Genomic DNA, 15693 nt, shown 5'->3' on the forward strand with positions numbered 1-15693 from the left:
CTTCCTTCCAGGAAAGGGTTAACTTACTTTGCATTGGGGATTTTCAAAAGTACTTATCTGCTTCAGAATATTTGTGTGATCACTTGCTTTATTCGAATAATCCTTTTTCTTTGACAAACGCCTACGTATTGCTCTAAATGCAACAATTATATATTAATGTCCACAGTGTCCTAGCCATTTAAGTCACCTGAGGTCCTTCTCGATCTCTCCCCTGTCTTTGACAGTCAACCATTCCATCCTCATACAAAGGCTCCAAGATACCCTTGATATCTCGGAACGGGCACTGGACTGGCGGACCTCTTTCCTCACTAACCCCTCTTCTAAAGACATCCCGGTCCCCTTCTCCTCGCCTACTTCCTAACATTTATCTTCTTTCTCCTCCAAATTCAGTGCTATGCAGATGACACAGCTCTTTTTCAAACTCCCTGCTAACCCTCTTGCACCCTCCATCATCTCTGGTAACCTCTCGGCCATTCAGTCCTGGTGCACCTCCAATGATCTCTGCCTCAACCCCTGTCAAATTTAGATCCTTCCCATCGGGACCCCTGCTCCCTCCTTCCCCTTACTCTGGCCTTCCTCCTTTGCCCCCCGCAACTTTTACTGAAGCCAGAAACCTTGGAGTCATCTTCGACCCCTCTCTCTCTTTCCTCCCTCACACTCAGGACATTGGCAAGACATTCCACCACTATCAGCTCTTCCTTCTCAAAGGAATTCTACCTTTTCTGACTTTCCCTCAGAGGCTCAATGTGGCCTTATTTAGCTAGAGGGGTGTATTTATTCTGGTGTAAGTGTAATTAGGGACACCCTTGCAATAAGGGACATACTTAAACTGGCTTGGGTATTTACTTACCTTAAGTCTCTTATAATTCCTGTGTAATTTTGGGGTGTTTTCTGGGATTGGGAGTCCTCTCATCCGGTGCACCCGTGCCCTCTGCTAGAATCCTCCTAGGGTGTCGTCTGTGAAGCCCCTGGACCCTCAACTAACTCTAAAGTAAAGTACCTACTTGTTCTAACAGTCTTCCTTAGGAACTCTGTCTTTCGCTTCTTAAGAACCTATCATAACCTGCTTGTTGGACACTAGACCATAGTGACCCCCCCCCCCCTTCTGACACTGAGAACACTCATGCTCTAAGAATAAGAGAAAGATTTCTAAGGATTGGGCCTTTTGTCTAGAAAAGAGAATACAAGTTTAAAAGTTACTTACTTGCAAAAGAAGTTGGTTGGTAATTGAAAAAGAGCAGTAGCTGGCAAGACAAGTAGGGACGGAGGATATTTTTTTTTTTTCAAGAGTGCGCGCACAAGGGAGTGTTTGAGGGGGGAGGGGAAAGATCCGGTGATGAACGAGTGGTTGCAGAAATCAGCGCGAGCAGAGGCAAGAGAGCTGATGTTATCCTGGATGGTCCTGGATGATCAAGGGGGATATGTTTAGAAGAGACCTTCCTGAAGCAGACAAGTGTGGTACCTCTATCAGGTGTGGAGAAGGAGGAGGAGAGAGAGGGGGAAGGTGGGGGCGAGGGGATGTGGGATGGGTTGTGAGCGAGTGTACAAAGGGAGGTCAGGATGTCCTGACTTTGGGTGGCAAAGTGTGAGGCCAGTGTATTGCAGAGGGCCTGGGAAGGAGACGACGAGGAGGAGGAGACTGTGGAGGGGTTGGCCATCTCCCTGCAGATCTTGAAAAGTTCAGACATGTTATTGGATGCTCCTGAGACCTGTGACTGTATGTGGGCTCTTTTCTTTGCAAAGATGGCAAATCTGTATTGCCATGGAGCAGGCGGCAGGGCAGGCCAGTTTGTCAGAGGATGAGCTTTATGTTAGCTTCTTCTGTTCTGCTGCCCTGCACTTACGTTTCAGGGCTGCAAGTTCGGAGTTGTACCAAGTGTTAGGCTTAGAGGCAGGTTTCAAACAGATCCTCATGACTGGGGCAAGAAGGTCCAAAGTATTGGTAATGGTGCAATGGAGGCTGCTGAGGGCAGTATCAGAGGTAGAGTCAGAAGTGGGAGGGGGATGAAGGTGGAAGCGAAGGCTGCTGCAGTCACTTGTTTCATTGGGCAGATGTTAGTGAACGAGGTTGGTGGGACTTTTCGGTGGGGCGGTCAGGGAGCCAATGGGACCCCGGTGGGGCGGAGAGGAGAGAATGGTCTGACCAAGAAAGAGGGGTGACTAGTGCGGGGGAGGGGCAGGTGGGAGAGAGAGAGAGATGGAGAGAGAGGTCAGAGTGAATGAGGGCATCCAGAGTGTGTCCAGCTGAGTGGGGTGGGCTGGAATGGAGATGGAAAGTGAGGTGCAGAGGTCAGTGAAAAGAATGGATGCATAAGATATAGGGGAGCTTGGCAATGCAAAAGATCACTGCTATAGCGACTAACCATTTCTGAAACTATATGCTGGTATGGACTAATTTTATAGAAATCTGCAGCTACTTGAGTATTGCACTTTCAAACCTACAGTGCTGAAGTATTATTCTTTAGTCTAATGTGAAGTGAGAAATAGGCTGGTTGGGGAGAGGTGGATTTGGACGTTATTGTCTGCTTACATGTCCCACTTCTCCAGCAAAAGTCAATAAAAACTGATGAGATTGGCAGTAGTCTCTGCACTATGTACCCGAAACAAACTGTTAAGTTGAATGTGCTTGAACTGAAATATGGTTTAGAAAAAAAAGTATGTGTGGCATTTGCTATGAATGTTGAGACCTGAAGGTTACAATAATCTGCTATTGTGTAGAGAATAAGAAAAAGGTTGTCCAGAGATGGTGTCTGGACAACATCAAATGTCTAAACATATTTGTCAAATGATATATTGTTCCCTATAGTTGGGTAGAAACGACGATTAGTAACAGTTGAGCCAGGTGTATAGGGGGCCACAATATTAAGATGGTAGATCAAGTATATAAAATGCCAATGGACAAACGGCTAATATAGTCAAGAAAAATTGTCTATTGATCGCAAGTGCTGTTGACTGTAGGAAAGAAACATTTACATTAATATCGCAGATGATCGCAAAACATGGTTCAATTTATTTGTTTTCATTTTGCATCCTTCATGTCACCAATCATAATGTATTTATGAAAGCTCATCAAGAACCATTCTTAGTCTGTTCAGCAACTCCTACAAGTTCACTCCATGTACGTTTTAGAGGAGAATCTCCTATAATGATCTCTGGGCTGAACGAAAACTGTTGGCCACTGGCATGATTTTAGTCTTCTTTTCATCCTGATTCTCTTCCCTACCCTGCTTTTCCATTCTTCTCCTGTTTTTCCTTCACCTCTGTTCGCCAGTCGCTGCACAACTTAATAGCCGACCTCAGACAGCAGATGGAGAAGGTGGAAGTGGAACTTGCACTGTTCCAGGAAAAAAGACTGCAGTATGGGGATCAGGAGGTGACTTTCCAAACCATGCACCGCTGCTACAGTGCATGAGGTTACTCGGCATGGTAGCGATCCATTAATATAAATGGCTTCACTGTAATAATTCAGTTTTTTGTAGTTTACAGCATGCTGCAACTTTGGTTTAAATGTTCAGTGTAGAAAAAGGCACCCTTGTTAAAATAAGTTCCAACATGGTCTGTTAATGCCACACTAATGAAAAGCAATTCAAAAGGATTTCCTGTGGCGTGGCATGTGTGAATGTTAGTGCTCGTGTGTGATTCTGTAACCCAGTCAGTAGGACCTAACCCATTTATATCCAGATATATGAACGATGCCAAGACGTGTGGGCATGGTTGTGCTTCTTCAGCTGCTTAGGCTGCTCTGCCTCATTTCAATTCAACCACTGGTCCTGCTCAGATGTATACCTGGCAAGAAACTTCATGCATGCATGAGAGACCTTTTGGGATTCTTGTATTTTTACAATTGCACACATCACCTTACAGTGAAGTGCAGTTGGGATACTTTGTATCCTGATAACTTTTTACCTGATGGTTTTTTGGTTACTTTCACTATGTGATTTTTGCAGGTTTTGTGATATTTTTCTCGTGCACCTTTGCATTTACTGCGAATTACTACAAAGGTAGCTAGCAACCTAACATGCATGTGCCACAAGAATTTCGCTTGTTCTTTGGCTGTCTTGTTCTTTGCCTTCTTACTGCCTTGTCAGGTCATAAAGTTCCATGTTTGGTAAACACTTTCCTGGTGAAAGCTGCTGCTTTCGTAGGCAAGTGGGCTTTGTGTGTGTGTGAGCCAGAGGCAGCGGCTGGGACTGTCTGGCCCCAGTCAACATTCTGTGGCACCCAAAAGTCTTTTGCTAGATGGATGTGATGTCCAGGATTGGACAATCCTGGACTGTTTGAATGTTGCAGCTCTTGCCATTGGTGTGCTTGGGCTTGCCTCTAGCCTGAATCCTAGGAGGGCTACTGCAGCTATTTGACAGCTCATTTTTTTAACCAAGACTTCCACGATGAAGAGCAACCCTCTGACGCCTCCAGGACGACCCCTGCAGCTGACCAGCATCGACTCTAATGATCGGGCCGCTGAAGCCCTGCTGCTCTGCCTGATCTCAGGAGACCCTTGTTGTTGCCTCGACCATTGGACCGGTGGGAACAACCAGTCTCGTCCCCTGCTCGAGGATCCATTTCTTGGATGCCTTTTGAAGTGTCCCTCGACCACCCAGTGGACTGATCCGCTGCCTTTGGGGCTACCTCGTAGCAGCCCTCGTCACTCTGAGCAGAAACGTGGGACTTGGAATATCTTCACTTTATGCCTTAAGTCACATGGCCTCGCAATTTCAGCCATCTCACTACAACAGAAATTGTGCTGGGGCTGCTCCTGTGTTAACTGCTCGATAATTGCCTGTCACCTCCACTTTGTTTTAAAAATGTGCAAGCTCAACACCTCTCCTTTTGATCCCGAGGGAGACAATAAACGCACACTGTGTTTTATCTTTCCTGGGGAATTTATTTTTACAGGAGGGATGCAATTTAAATTGAGTATTTTCCATTGATAAAGCTGGAGGGCAGGGAGACTAATTCAAATAGAGGGGAAACATATGGAGTCATTCTACAATAGTACAACTAGTGTGATGTGTTTTCCACCACCCTCCCTACTGTAATGCCTGAGAGAGCTTGGAGACGTCATCAGTCGACTGCAGATCCTGCTTGAGGGAATAGTGGCGGGCGTGTAGGCTCCGTCGGGCAATCTTCGGTGTCATTTTAACAATATCAATAATCTTCAAAATATTGCTCACTCGAGCATTACAGTAATAAGTCTAAAAACTCTGCGTATAGTGAGCAGCCCGATGGTGGACAAAAACAATCTGAGGGCGTTAAAACGTGAAGGAGGCATGGGTACTGTATACGTCAGTCGGGATAATATTACAGAAACGGCCAGTCAACATCGTGTTTTCGACTTTGAAAATAAATCATGTACTACTCTGCACCATCCACTAGATGTCAGCTTGTGCAAATCATGTGATTCTAAGCAGAGCCACAATGATGCGCCATGTTTCGACGTGGCCCATTTTGGAGCAGACTGTTGCGCGACAGCTGTGCGTGACAGCTGTGCATAGTCCGACATCCAGTGGACACTGCGGAGTATTGTATTTTGTTTTTCGTAGTCGAAAAGGGGACATCGACAAGGCGTGTCTGTACCACTATCCCTATAGTGACGTGCAGTGTACCCTCAATCCCTCACTCGTCGGGGTCCCTCATATTGTTTTTTTCTGCCCAGATATTGGTCGCCTTTACGCGGAGCTCCTCGAGAGACATTGCAAAAACATTTATTCGACCTTTGGTCGTTATTAACTTATATTATTACTTTACATCCCTCCTTCGGCGTCGTAGCTGCGAAGCTGTTCACCGCCGATCAAGATCTCCGACGGCAGTGCCTTCGCCGGAGGAGGTTGTTCGGCATACGCCGAACACGTTGCCTGGCCTCGACGGCCAAATACAGTAGGGAGAGTGGGGTTGTGGGACATTTATTGTTTCTCTTTGAGAATGCCTTTCCCCTCCCCTCCCTTGCCTTCGGGGTTGTTGTCACATGCAATCGGTTCCTCGGCTATGGAGAGGACACCCTCTAGGTTTTGCCCGCGTTGCAAAGGCAAGTTTACCTGGAAAGACAAGCGTAAACGGTGTAACAGTTGCCTGCCCCTCGACCACAAAGAAGACGGCTGTGCGGCCTGTCAGCTTCTTAAGCCGCAGACTTTAAAAGACCGCAGGGTCAAAAGGGGGGCAGCCTACGCCATGTTTAGGTCTGATTCATCACCCGCCGCCGAAAGTGACGAGGAATGTGACAACCCGACGTCCGTTTCGGAAGTCGTAGACCTCTCTAAGGAGCGTTCACACTCCTCGTCGTCTGTCCCTGGCCCCGACAAGCTCGGCTCACGCCCTGCTTATGGGGATGAACACCCCGGCGACAAAGACGCACACAAAAAACACTCCCATAAACACACGACCCACGGCTCTTCCTCGTCGAAGACGAAGAGAGCATTAGCGCCAACGGAGACGCAGGTCCTACCGGTGGCCTCCTCGGACCGTAAGAGTCTTAAGCCCCCCTCGCAACCGCAAACGCGACTAGCGACTGGGCTACCCCCAGATAAGGGCGCCATCACTAAACGGCCAGACGACGCGCACCGTCGGAGAGCGCCCGTCGGTGTAGAGCAAGCGACGCCTGTAACGTCGACGCTGGAGGTACCCTCGACAGTTTCGTTGTTGAGAGCCTGGCGCAGATTATTTCCACCGATAGCCAGAGACGGACGGCGAAAGAAACGTCGATCACCGCTCACAAGGCCCGGGAGACGCCAATAGGTCAGAAGGAAGGCAGGAACTGCCCCCTCCGTCGAGAGGGACTCCTAGCCTACCAGAAGGCTTTTCAGAAGGCGAGGGGAACCTTTCTTTGACGTTATGGGATAGGTTGAAGCGTTTTCTAACGGAAGGCCCTCCCTTTCCCCCCCCCTAACCGCTCTGGGGTACCTCAAGAAACCCTAGAGAGACTCCAGTTCTGTATGGACAAAATGGAGAGGTTTATGGAGACTCAGAACCTTCCAACACCCAAGAGATCAAGAGAGAGACCTCAGGAGGATCCCAGGGCCAAGTACCCTAGGCTGTTTGATCCCCCCCCCCAAGAGGATGTAGATTTATGACCTCACTGGAGAGGACCCCCACTTTCAGGAGGATGATGAATTCTTAGGCAATGAAGGGGAACAAAATCTAGAGGAGGAAGGTTTTGAAGATAACCCGGATGTGGGTGAAGGGGGCTTCGGAGAAGACCCACCAGAAGAGGGTGCTTCACAGCCCTGGCAGTCCCCATCAGCGTTTTCAGACCCTGACGCCCTAAACCTGCCCCCCCCCCCCAGGACTGACCTATTAGGAATACGTCACCTATAGACGATCAACCTACCTTTTAATGCACTAGTACGCAAGGCAGCAGGGCATTTCGAAATCGAGCGCAGGGAAACTTCTCCTGACATCGACTTTGTAGAAAAGATCATTAAGGAGAAAACCCCTGTCAGCCAAACCATTCCCCTTCTCGCCTCAGTAAAGAGACGAATTATTCCTTCTCTATCTACACCCGCGTTGATCAGAGGGGTCAACCCGAGGATATAAAAATTATTTAGTCCTTCCTCATCGGACCAGTTATACATCAGGGGCCACTCTGTACCAGACTCCTTAGTGGTGACAAATACAAGCAAAAGAGCAGGGGTCCCGGTGTCAACTAGCGAGGCACCACCAGATAAAGAGGGTTCAAAACTGTATGCCCTAGGAAAGAGGATTACAGCCTCGGCTGCTTTTTCGCAAGAATTGCCAACAACTCTTTGTTGGCAAGTTACGCAGATGCACAATGGAGCAAACAACTACGTAAGGACATTGAGGAGGTACCAGAACCCCTACGTACTCTGCTTCTAGCCACAGTGACTGAAGGGACCTTAGTCAACCAAAGCATCATTACAAATACTCTGGATGCTGCAGAAACGGATGGCCGTTCCCTAGTCCAAGGAATCCTCTTCAAACGTCATGTATGGCTACGTAATTCAGGCTTTAAACCTGAAACACAATCATCTCTAATTAACAAACCTATAGAAGATGCCAAACTCTTTGGTAAGGCGGTGGATGAGGCACTAGAGGCCGCAAAGAAGGAATTTGACACCATCAAAACCCTAGACCAAATTTCAAGGCCTCCCAACAAACGTGGTTATGGCAACAAACGCTTTTTTCGAGGCCAACGCCGCCAGCAGCAACAGCAGCAGCAATACTCTGCAGGTAACTGGTCCTATAACCAAGGCACCAGTGGACAATACAACCAAAGAGGACCACGTTGTGGCAAGGGAAGAGGTCGGGGTCCCACCCCTAGAGGTACCCAAGCCACCAACACCAAATGACTCAAAGATTCGGGTCCCCTCCCATGCATTGCCGGTCGGGGGCCGGTTAACATCCTTTCTTCCAGCATGGGAGGGTATAACATCAGACCGCTGGGTACTATCAACCATAGCCCACAGTTACTGTATAGAATTCAACAGTTCCCCTACGTACAGACCCCCCAAGGGGACGACGCATGTCACCAGAACACCTCGCCATCCTTCTTCAAGAAGTGGACCAACTACTAGAAATAGGAGCTATAGAGGTCGTGCCTCTATCTCAGGTAACGGAAGGTATTTATGTACTAGATCTGCGCACAGCGAACAAATTTGTCAAACCTCAAAAGTTTTGTATGGTGACTCTACAGGAGGTAACCCGCCCCCCCCCCCCCGCCTTCACAGGGAGATTACATGACAACACTGGACATGAAAGATGCATACTTTCATATTTTAATGTTGCCAGCGCACAGGAAATACCTCAGGTACACGATAGAGGGCAAACACTACCAGTTCAGAGTGCTACCCTTCGGCATAGCATCAGCGCCGAGAGTATTCACAAAGGTACTGGCAGTGGCAGCGGCCCACCTGCGCAGGTTGTCCATCCCAGTATACCTTTACCTCGACGATTGGCTCATAACGGGGATTCTTACGAAACAAACTTCTCAAATACCCAAAAGACTGTAGACCTTTTGTTTCAACTGGGCTTCTCCATCAACGAGAAGAAGTCCAGTTTAGACCCCAGCCAGATCAAACAATTCCTAGGGGCTCTAATTCGAACAAAAGACGGCCTCGTCTTCCCCTCCAACGAGAGGGTCCAAAACATGCTGTTTGAAATCCCTCAATATGTGGCCGGTCGAGAGGTGACGGTACGCAAAGCAATACGCTTACTAGGAATGATGGCGTCATGTATTTATTTGGTATCTCACGTGCGCCTGCGCCTAATGCAAGAGTGGCTCAACAGCCAGTGGTGTCAGGCCAGCGGACAATGGGACGATCTAGTGGTGGTCTCGCAGGCCTTGGTTCTCTCGCTACGTTGGTGGTCGAAGGAAAACCTGGTAATAGGGAAACCATTTGCCACCCCCGCAGTGGAAGCCACTCTAACCACAGACGCATTCCTCACAGGATGGGGGGGGGGGGCTCACCTATCCCATCAGACTGCTCACAGAGTTTGGACTCCGAGCATAGCATCCAAGAACATAAACTTACTGGAGCTACTAGCTGTGTTCTAGGCACTGAAAGCCTTCCAGGCACACCTGCAAGGGAAGACAGTGATGGTCCTCATGGACAGCACCTTAGCCATGTACTACCTCAATAAGCAAGGGGGCACTCACTCTCCAGGACTGTCCAAGCTGTCCTAGAACATCTGGAAGTGGGCTCTCAAACACATGTTCCTACTGTCACAACATGTACCAGGGGAACTCAATCTGCTAGCAGACGAACTCAGCAGAGACTTCCCTCTGCCCTCGGAGTACGAATGGCTGTTACACGAAGACATTGTCTTCGTCTTCACACAATGGGGATTCCCAGAAATAGATCTGTTCGCAACTCTGGAGAACTCCCAATGCCAAGATTACGCCTCCAGGTACCCCCAGAACCAATCCAAGGGGAACGTTCTATCGATGCCATGGTCGGGGAAATTTGTTTACGCTTTTCCCCCCGGACTCCCCTTCTCAACAAGGCAGTGCACAAGATGCACCAGGAACAAGTTACCATGATACTGGTGGCCCCTATGTGGGCCAGACAGCCTTGGTTCGCTCACTTGATGGAGATGTCCCTTGAAACTTCCCTGCCCGTACAACATGTTGCCACAGGACAAGGGCAGGACACTGCATCCATGTCCTCAGAACATGAACTTAGCAGCCTGGCTCCTGAGATGATAGAATTTGGACATTTACAACTCCCGCAGAGATGCATTGACATACTCAGGGATGCTAGAAAGCCTAACACTCGTCACTGTTATTCTAGAAAATGGAAAAGATTTGTCATCTGGTGTAGGGGAAGGAGCATCAACCAGGTTGACTGCTCTCCCACACAAATTGTTCTGTACCTGACTCACCTACTAGACTCGGGCTTGGTGTTTAACTCTATTAAAGTCCATTTAGCTGCACTTTCCGCGTACACCACTTTCCAACTTAAAGTGTCATGGTGGAAAGTCCAAGTTATTAAAGCCTTCATGGAAGGAGTGAAGAGGATCCACCCTCCCATAGCTAATCCACTCCCGGATGGGACCTAAATGTGGTACTAACCAGGCTCATGGGGTCTCCCTTTGAACCCATGCACAAAGCAACACTTAAAGACCTCACTCTTAAGACTGCTTTTCTAATAGCTATCACCTCCATTAGGAGAGTAAGTGAACTACAAGCGCTCTCTGTACTAGACCCCTTTGTAACAGTTGACAAGGATAAGGTGGTTCTACGCACACATCCTAGGTTTGCGCCAAAATTTATCTCTAAATTCCATGTCAACCAGTCAATAGAACTACCAACGTTCTTTCAAAATCTTTCAAACTTAGGTGAGAAGAGCCTGCATACACTGGATGTTCGCAGAGCTGTGATGTTTTATATGGATAGAACTAGACCATTCAGAAAGACTAATCAGTTCTTTGTCTCGGTGGCAGCAGGAAGAGAAGGTGATGCAGTTTCAAAATCCACTATTTCTAGATGGATTGTACAATGCATCACTCTCTGTTACACTCTTGCTAAGAGAGAACTACCCTTCAAGCCAAGAACACACTCCACTCGAGGCACCGGGGCTTCCATAGCTTTCATTGCAAATGTCCCTCTTGAGTCCATTTGCAAAGCGGCAACCTGGAGTTCTGTTCACACCTTTACAAAACACTACTGTCTAGATGCCCACTCTCCAGAGCTGATTCCCAGGTGGGACAAGCAGTATTAAGATATCTTTTTTCTACTGTTCCTTCTCACAACCCACCTCCAACTCCGGATACTGCTCGCTAGTCTATGCACAGCATGTGATTCTAAGCAGATTAACAAACATCAGAAGACAATGCATTACTTACCGTAGAAGCATTTCTGATGGTTGTATCTGCTTAGATTCGCATGCGCCCACCCTTCCTCCCCGCTCGGATGGAAGGAACATAGACTTTCTTCTATATCTCTCTTTTCTGTACTCACTCACGTCTAATAGGCTCCCTCAGGGCAGAAAAAATACAAACAGAGGGACCTCGACGCGTGAGGATTGTGGGTACACTGCACGTCACTATAGGGATAGGGTTACAGACACGCCTTGTCGACGTCCTCTTTTCGGCTACGAAAAACAAAATGCAATACTCCGCAGTGACCACTGGATGTCGGAATAACACAGCATGTGAATCTAAGCAGATACAACCATCAGAAATGCTTTTACGGTAAGTAATGCATTGTCATATATATATATAAGTGCAGGGCAAGTATAAAACATGTGCATTACCAAACTATAAGCTCTGTTTGGATGTGTGGCAAGGTGCCGAGCTTTGAAGATGGGAGACACTGGTTTGTATTGCAAGTACAGTTCAATTGATTTTGGCCTGCGCCCTGCTGGCGGTGGCCAGCCTAGCATGCCAATAGGGGATCTTTGGCAAAGTATCTGTGGCCTCAAGCCCAGGGGCCGCATCTCTCCTGCCCTAAAAACACTTAACTGGTTCCTGGTTGCTGCACGGATCAAATTTAAATCCCTCTGCATCATCCACAAGGCTGTCTGGGGCCTAGGACCATGCTATCTGCAACTTGCTATTACTAAATATTCTCCCTCTAGACTTCTACGTTCCTCTGGAACCAACTCTCTGTGAAGCGGTTCGCTAAACAGAGTGCCGCAGGCCGATCTCTTGCTTCTGCTGGCTCCCTCTAGTGGAACAACCTCCCCCTTCCTCTTCGTCTTGAACCGACCTCCTCAAATTCCGGAAGCTCCTCAAGACTTTCCTATTCATTTCCTCCTTCACCCCTCCTCTGTTAACCTCACAGTTCCTGTGATTGGTGACCAGTGCCCTCATGTGTCCTCGGGGTCCTGGCCTCGTACACCTAATCGCCTCAGCCTCTGTCTATATTTTATTTGCATTTTTTAAACATTTTTTAAAGCGCTCAGACAGCTCGTGGGCATCGAGGCGCTAATACAGGAATATGTCTAAGTTGCGTATTTAAACATGCTTAATACCCAGAGGTTTCTAAGTGCAGACCCGGGGATTGAACCTGTGTTGCTTCGTGTCATCTTGTTTCCAAGGCGAGCATGTTGCCGCTGACCTATCCTCCTGGGAAATATACAGCACTTGCCTACACCACTGTAGGCCTGCAATTACCATATTGCAGCTCAATTGGTCCCTAGCTCTTACTTTACTTGGCACTTAAATCCGCTGCTCACCCACGAGCACGGACACTCCAGCACTTACACCCACTCCCTTCCCCCTATTCGCTCTTTGCACTTGCACGTTGTGAACACTCACAAGGCATAGTAGGTTCGTCTTTATCTTCCAGTTTATATATTTTTTTTTTACTGTTATTGTCAATCCCATGTTCTTTCCTCGTTGCCCTGCAGGCGCTTTGAAACGCATTTACTTGCAGTATAAGCGCCTAACAAATGCGCTATAAATAAAATAAAGTAGCCATGCCCAAATGGTCGGCACCAAAAAAGCTGCACCAAAATGTCCTGCTTCGAATATATTCAAATATTACTTACCAGTAATAATCTTTCTGTGGCTTGTATCTGCTTCGAATAATATTCTTTGCATAGGCCGCTATCTAGTGGTTGGTGCACAGTATTACACATTGTTGTTTTTCCGATTTTTGAAAATGGGAATGGACAGCTGCGTACCTGTAACACTATCCCTACTTTGCGTGTTGGTACTTATGATGCTTCACGTGTCAATGTCACCAGATTGTTTTCTGACATGGTGTGTAATACAGTATTTAAAAATGGCCTTTTAAATTCTCCTATGTGAGGAGGAAGAGCTTATGCATGTGATTCCAAGCAGTTTCAAGCCACAGAAAGACGATTACTGGTAAGTAATGTTTGTCTTCTGAGGCTTGTGAATCTTCTTAGATTCTCATGCTTTGCATAGATTAGAAAGCAATATTCCCTGATGGTGGTGGGAGAGTTGAAGGAGCAGTTGTAAATAAATGTTTTGAAATAGCTTGACCCACTTTAGAAACTGTTATTTTGTGCGTTCACACAACAGTGTTGTGTGAAATTGTGCATTGAACACAGCGCCATGTTGCTGCTTTACAAATGGTTTCCAATAGGACATTAGCAATGAAAGCCAAGGTAGCTCCGGTACCCCTGGTTGAATGAGCTCTGGGGTAAACTGAAGTGTCTTATTAGCCAGAGAATAGCATATCAGAATAAAAAATACACTCCATTTAGCAATTGTTGCTTTAACAGCATCTCCCTCACTTCTTGTTGCTGTTGAAGCAAAAAACTGGTCAGTTTTTCCTTAGTTCTGTCCAAGTACTACATTACCGTCCGACGAACGTGAAGAGTGTGTAACGCTCTTTCTCCTTTACTCTGTGGATTGTGGAAGAAAGCCTGTAGCTCTATTGATTGACATGGAATTTTGAGGAGGATTTAGGTGAAAATCTTGGGTGCTTTCTTAGAACTACTTTGTGTATTGTTACAAAAGGTTATGCCTCTGACCGGGCTTGCAACTCACAAATTCCTTTGATTGATGTTATTGCAATTAGAAAGACTTCCTTATGAGAAAGTTCTTTTAACAGTGCTTTATGCATTAGTTCAGAAGGTGGACCCATTAGACGTGGTAGTGCTATGTTTAAATCCCATCCTGGTGTGCGATTAGTAACTGAAGGATGGACCCACTTGTGCATGGGGGTAGTATAGTGCACTCCCATTGAGGTGGAGGGAAAGGTTCTGTGTGGTAGAGGTGATAAGAATCACATCATTTGGTCACCTCAAAGGGACCTGCTGCTTAAACAACAATCCTAGGCCCTAAAATATTCTCCCTACTTAGTTACTGAAGTATAATGTAGTCTTTCCTTAAAAGGGATATCTTGCATTTCCTGGTTACAATCACACATCTTGTCACACTCTTCCCTTTTTCTCACCTGTTTGTCCTTGATTGCGGTCTTCTTGGGAGCTCCTTCCTTCTTCCTCACTGATCGGGACTTGTACAGGAAGGGACGTGAGTCTTCGGGTTCCAGTGTGAGGAGTGCCGACTGCCTTAAGCAGGTTTCGTTCAGTATCCAGGGAAGTTACAGCGGAGGAATCCAGGAAGGAAGGGAAACTGATGTCCAATGCTCAGCGGGTGCCGGGGAGCCCGCTGCACCGAGCACGAGACGGATTCCGGGATGAAGGGGAGAATGGCCTTACCGAAGCGAGGCAGGAAAAAGAACGGATTCCAGGAAGGAGGAAAGGGTAGGTAACTGGAAGGTAGACAGGAACAATGCACACGCCAAACAACAGTAGCATTGAGACGCGCAGAGCCGCGGGGCGTGCCTATTTTCTAGGAAGCAGCGAGTTGCGCGTGGACACTAGAGAGCACCATTCCCGTGCTGTCGGCCATGTTGGGAGGATCGCCGACCTGATGTTGCGGTGCATCACGGACCACAAAGTCCAGGAGGGCCGGAATCTGTGGTTCATGACAGCATGCCCCCTCTTAAATCTTGATCCACCGGGTTTGCCTGGATGGATTCCATGGAACCTTTGCACTAGACTGGGGGCATTCATGTTGGAGACTGGTTCCCAGGTGCGTTCGCTGGTGGAGTATCCTTTCCATTCCACTAAGTAGTGGAGTCGACCCCATTTGTATCTAGAATAACCTGGAGACTTCGAATTCAATCTGGTCATTGACAAGCACGGGGCTAGGTCTAGGAGTCGATCTGGTGGACCGTACATACGGTTTCAAGAAGGAAGTGTGGAAGACCGGATGCATCTTCTTCCAGGATTCTGGGAGCTGAAGTCGAAAGGCCACTGGATTGATGATTTCCTTAATCGAGAAAGGTCCATAATACTTGGGAGCCAGTTTGTTTGGCGGTAGATGTCGAGGTAGGAGTTTCGAGGATAACCAGACCTTGTCCCCAACTTCATATGGAGGGCTGGGTCTCCATTTGGTATCTGCATATTTCTTGACTTCTATCCTGGCTTTCTCCAGGTGATTTTAGGCGTCCCTATGTACGTTTACCAGTCTTTTGATCCAGGAATCAACTGAAGGAACCGGGGTAGGATGTGGTAGAACAGATGGCAGAACTGAAGGGTGAAACCCTTGACTGCAAAAGAAGGGACTAGTCTTGATAGCCGAATTGTTGTAAGCGAATTCAGCTACCGGAATCAAGTGACCAATCATCCCGGATTTTGGTGCAAAACAGCGTAGGTATTGTTCCAGGGTCTTGTTTACACGTTCTGTTGCTTCCGTTAGTCTGAGGATGATACCCAGAGGACAATGCACGCTGGATGCCTAACATTTGGCATAGAT

The 15693-nt window shown here is 47.5% G+C and overlaps 1 protein-coding gene across 17 annotated transcripts in view; it reads left to right on the top strand.

Annotated features, from left to right (window-relative positions):
* PPFIBP1 (PPFIA binding protein 1) overlaps positions 1–15693 on the top strand; it is a 1584927-nt gene that overhangs the window by 399945 nt on the left and 1169289 nt on the right. For 9 of the 17 annotated variants that reach the window (XM_069628106.1, XM_069628107.1, XM_069628105.1 and 6 more), the window contains exon 8: positions 3272–3373. The exons of the other annotated variants lie outside the window; for them this stretch is intronic. In XM_069628106.1, coding sequence (XP_069484207.1) covers positions 3272–3373 — 102 coding nt within the window. The remainder of the gene's footprint in view (positions 1–3271; positions 3374–15693) is intronic. 17 annotated transcript variants of the gene reach the window in all.

This window comes from Ambystoma mexicanum, chromosome 12, assembly GCF_040938575.1.
Source record: "Ambystoma mexicanum isolate Mex_15411 chromosome 12, UKY_AmexF1_1, whole genome shotgun sequence".
NCBI lineage: Eukaryota > Metazoa > Chordata > Amphibia > Caudata > Ambystomatidae > Ambystoma > Ambystoma mexicanum.